Source organism: Haplochromis burtoni, unplaced genomic scaffold (genome assembly GCF_018398535.1).
Source record: "Haplochromis burtoni strain Fernald_Lab_line unplaced genomic scaffold, NCSU_Asbu1 Contig_2082, whole genome shotgun sequence".
In the NCBI taxonomy this organism is placed as follows: domain Eukaryota; kingdom Metazoa; phylum Chordata; class Actinopteri; order Cichliformes; family Cichlidae; genus Haplochromis; species Haplochromis burtoni.
The window spans coordinates 11645-15753 of NW_024584443.1; the positions used below are offsets into that span (position 1 = coordinate 11645).

The 4109-nt window shown below is 43.3% G+C and overlaps 1 protein-coding gene across 3 annotated transcripts in view; it reads left to right on the plus strand.

Annotated features, from left to right (window-relative positions):
- LOC102308817 (transmembrane protein 132C) overlaps nucleotides 1-3286 on the plus strand; it is a gene marked incomplete at its 3' end in the record, with an annotated part of 8989 nt that extends 5703 nt beyond the window's left edge. For 2 of the 3 annotated variants that reach the window (XM_005952991.3, XM_005952992.3), the window contains 4 exon segments: nucleotides 1144-1370; nucleotides 1455-1670; nucleotides 1778-1965; nucleotides 3164-3286. In XM_005952991.3, coding sequence (XP_005953053.2) covers nucleotides 1144-1370; nucleotides 1455-1670; nucleotides 1778-1965; nucleotides 3164-3286 — 754 coding nt within the window. 3 annotated transcript variants of the gene reach the window in all.
- Between the last annotated feature and the right edge of the window lie 823 nt (nucleotides 3287-4109).

The following is a 4109-nucleotide window of genomic DNA, read 5'->3' on the forward strand; positions in this document are numbered from 1 at the left end:
AAGGGAGTTTTTCCTTCCCACTGTCACCAAAGTGCTTGCTCATAGGGGGTCATATGATTGTTGGGTTTTTCTCTGTATGTATTATTGTAGGGACTACCTTACTGTCACGAGCTGCCATGGACTCAAGCGCAGATAAGGAAGCTAAAATACAGTTCCTTTTATTGATACACAACACCAGGTGCGACTATATACAGGTGAGAGGGCGAGGGGAATCCAGGGCACAGGGGAGTCCGGAAAAGGGGAATCTTCACACAGTTCCAGAAACACAGCACACCAGCAACTTAGCACATCCAGGGCTCCAAGGGAAAGAGATTCCCATTCACAGGAAACAAGCGGTTAATCTAACGAAGCAACAACGCAAAAAGACAACTAGAAACTAGCCCTCTGCAGCTTACTACCGAGGTTACTCAATAATCCAGCGATGAGATGTTTCCAGCCACTGCCTTAAGTAGTGGACGCTGGTGAAGTGATGAGCCACAGGTGTGTGATTATTAGAGAGAGGGAAAGGAAAACAAGAAACATATGTAGCCAACCTGGGTCAGCCGGGCAGACACGGCGACCATGACACTTACAATATAAAGCACCTTGAAGTGACTGTTGTTGTGATTATGCACTATACAAATAAAAAGGAATTGAATTAAAAATGTGGATTCCATGGATGGTCTGTGAATGGCGTCAATATGGCAGCAATGTAATGGATGACGTTGAAGATAAAAGGAGAGAGACTGCTTTACTTTGATACATTTGAATTTATGTTGATTTTAGATTTGACAAGGCATGCGCTGACATTACCACACATGGACTGGCCATCATAGAGTCCAGAATTTAACCCCACTAAGAATCTGTGAGATGTAGACGACTTTACGCTCTGGACAGAGGCAAATGTAAAACAGCATAAGCTTCCTGAAACAATGTCACAGCGAATGCCTGCCATCAACAAAGGTCGTCCAACTAATCAAGCACTCTGATACCACAGTGCTGTTGGTGTGTTAGGGTTCTTTGGACAAAGTATGGGTTGATGCCTTGCCCAAATATAACAGAAAGGAAGGCAGTTAATGCAAATCTCAGCAAGTCTGACATTTATGACCTTGTGATAGTAACATGTCCTTTACACCTGCCTCTTCTCTTTTTTTACTGACTCAGTCCCTCCATCCCTCCTGCAGCCTCCTTTTCCTCTCTCCCTGCCAGTCCAGATGTCAGTCACCCCCCCTTCTTGGCAGTTTCTCCCTCTGTCCCAAGCAGAGCTGGGCCCTCTTTTCTCCAACTTTAGCCCTTTTGCCTTTTCTCAGAGTATGTTCATGCTGCCTCCGACAGGGTGGGCTACCAAGCCCGGCCTCAGGGCTTCATTTGGCCCTCACTCTGTGACACAGGTAAGCAGAGGAGAAAAGATGATAAGAGATGGAGATGTAACTGAAAACCCCCACAGATTCATCTGTATTTTTTTTCATCCACAGCTTTTATCAGAGTCCGTCCTCCCTGCCTCTCCCCCTCTATCTGCCTCCCTTCTCTCAGAGAGCGTGGAAATAGAGCGGGATAAGAGAGGTCAGGAGAGGTTCAGGGTGAGGGTACTGTTTCACAAGCGAGGCAACATCAGTTCTGATCTTCGGACCTGCATCACTCTACTGGCTTTCAAGGAGACAGAGGAGCACAAGGCCTCCTGTATCACACAGGTGAAGAACAGATTTTGTAATGTTTTCTTTGTCTAATGTCTCTCTTTCTTGGTCAGTCGTTTCACTCCGTTTTCTTTTTACGACTACACGACTGTCTTGTTTCCCAGCCGCCTCTAGGTTTGTGTGTGGTAACTCTGACACTGCCCAGTTCCTGGTACAGCAATCCACTTGTCAACCAGTCGCATCCATGGTACAGTAATACCCGCCATACACATCAATGGATGCAGAAGCGAAAATGGCAACGGAGCATACGCCGTCACGGCAACCACCAGCAAGCAACTGCGCAGTTTCTGAGGTGACATGATTGCAGGACTAAAAAAGCACCAGCTGGAAATGAATTCATAGACTGACATTATTATTTATATGGTTTATAAAATCATAGCTGTACTGGTGACTTAAAGCACTTTAGACTGTAAACTACATGAAGTTAAACTTTAATTGGTGATAATGAAGGCAGACATGGCACTGAGATGGATATGTTCATGTGAACAAGGTTGCAGTCTCTGTATCACAGATCTGATCGAGTACTTTGTCAGTGCATTTTTTATGGTGTACTGCTACATTTAGCTTTTTTTATCATTGCCAACTTTTTCACCTCAGGAAAGCTTAAAAACATTGTAATGTTTACATTTTTGTTTCGGTATTTTTATGAGCAATTTGAATATCAGTTAAAAAACCAAACCAACCTGAAGAGACATGCACTGGTTACATTAGTCTGATGTAGTCTAACGGCCATTAAACTAAACTATGACACATTTAATTGCAAACAGTATTTTCTCCATATTTTTAATAATTTGTTATAATTGGAGGAGGAAGTGATGATTTTGGCTGCCTGTCTAAGGACCTGTTGGCTGAAAACCTGTCAGATTTCTGACAGGCAGGCCGATGATTTTAGAGCACACTGATGCAGTGCGCTGCAGTCTGTTCCTGTATGAAGGCTGAGGGAGTGGAACCAGCAGGTGATCGAGAAGGTCATGATGGTTTCCAGGAAGGCATAGTAGAAAGTCATCATGATGGGTGTGCTGACTCCAAAGCAGTTGAGTTATAAGGAGGTGTAGCCGTTGGTGGCACCTCCTGAGAATCTCCTCTGTGTTGGCAGAGAATTTCAGGAAGTTGTCAAAGATGGTTCCCAGGTATTTGTACTCCTCAACTACCTCCACTGGCTTCCCGTGGATGGTGGTGGTGACCGAAGCAGCCAGATCCCTCTGCCAGTCCACATGCTCCAGGTGTTCTTGGACAGCACAGTGTGATATTTAGACAGCACATAGAATAAGACTGCAAAAGGTCACCACCATGTCTTTGGTTTTGCTCACGTTCAGTTCAGTTATGCTAATGATTAAATCCCTCTAGTAAAGAGTAAACCTCACAGAGAGACGTTTGGCGTAAGAACATGAACATTTTGTGGAATAAGTGCATTCCACAAAATGTGAGCTCTTGCTTGAAGTAGTTTTCTATAAATGCCCAGTCCCAAAGTGTACTCGTGTCTCTTTCAGATACCATCCAAATATAGATGGGGACATGGATGGTCCACGGGCCCGCAGAAACCAACGGGGTCCCATGAAAAACCAAATACAGCTGTACTACTCAGTGGCGGACCTACAGATGACATCAGCAGGGTATGTTATAGCAAAATACTATGTTATTTTGTAAAGTGCTTTTTACTACACACTCAAATATGTATGCAGTCTTATTCTATGTGCTGTCTAAATATCACACTGTGCTGTCCAAGAACACCTGGAGCATGTGGATTGGAGGAGTCGGGGATCAAAACGCACAGCTTCTGATTGGTAGATGACCTTCGACTCAGTCTGCGTCACAGCCACTTGGACACATGATGAACTCATGATGAAGATTTTTAAAAAAGATTTTAATAAATAATAAAGAGACTCCATTTATATAGTCTTATCACCTTTTCAGCCACTGATAAACACATTGATGGTTTGCTTCAGTGGATGTGTTGACTGTTACAGAGATGAAGTTACATGGGGGTGGCTGTAGCTCAGGACCTAGAGCAGATGTTGATGTTTTGATCCCATATCTGCTCTACATGCCAAAGAGTCCACAGGCAGATAGTGAACCCCAAGCTACTATCCAATGCATTCACCTGCATTTCAGTGTTAGAAGCACTTTGGTGAAGAAAAAACTGCAACAAGTGAATGAGGCATATTTAGAAAGTGTTCAATTAGAGCTGAAAAATTGCCAAATAAGAAAATAGCCCTGCAGTAAAAAAGATATGTTTAAACATGATACATTTTATAAACCAAATAATTTCTGAGTGGTGCTAATCTGAAGTGTTGGTGGAGTCAGCGTTTATATAAAGAGGAATATGGCAGGAGAAAACTCATCTGTTACAATGGTGAATGAGAAATCCTGTTTACTTGCTAATCTTAGCTCTGTTTCGACACAAACCACAGATGGAAACTGATATCAGTACAGTGC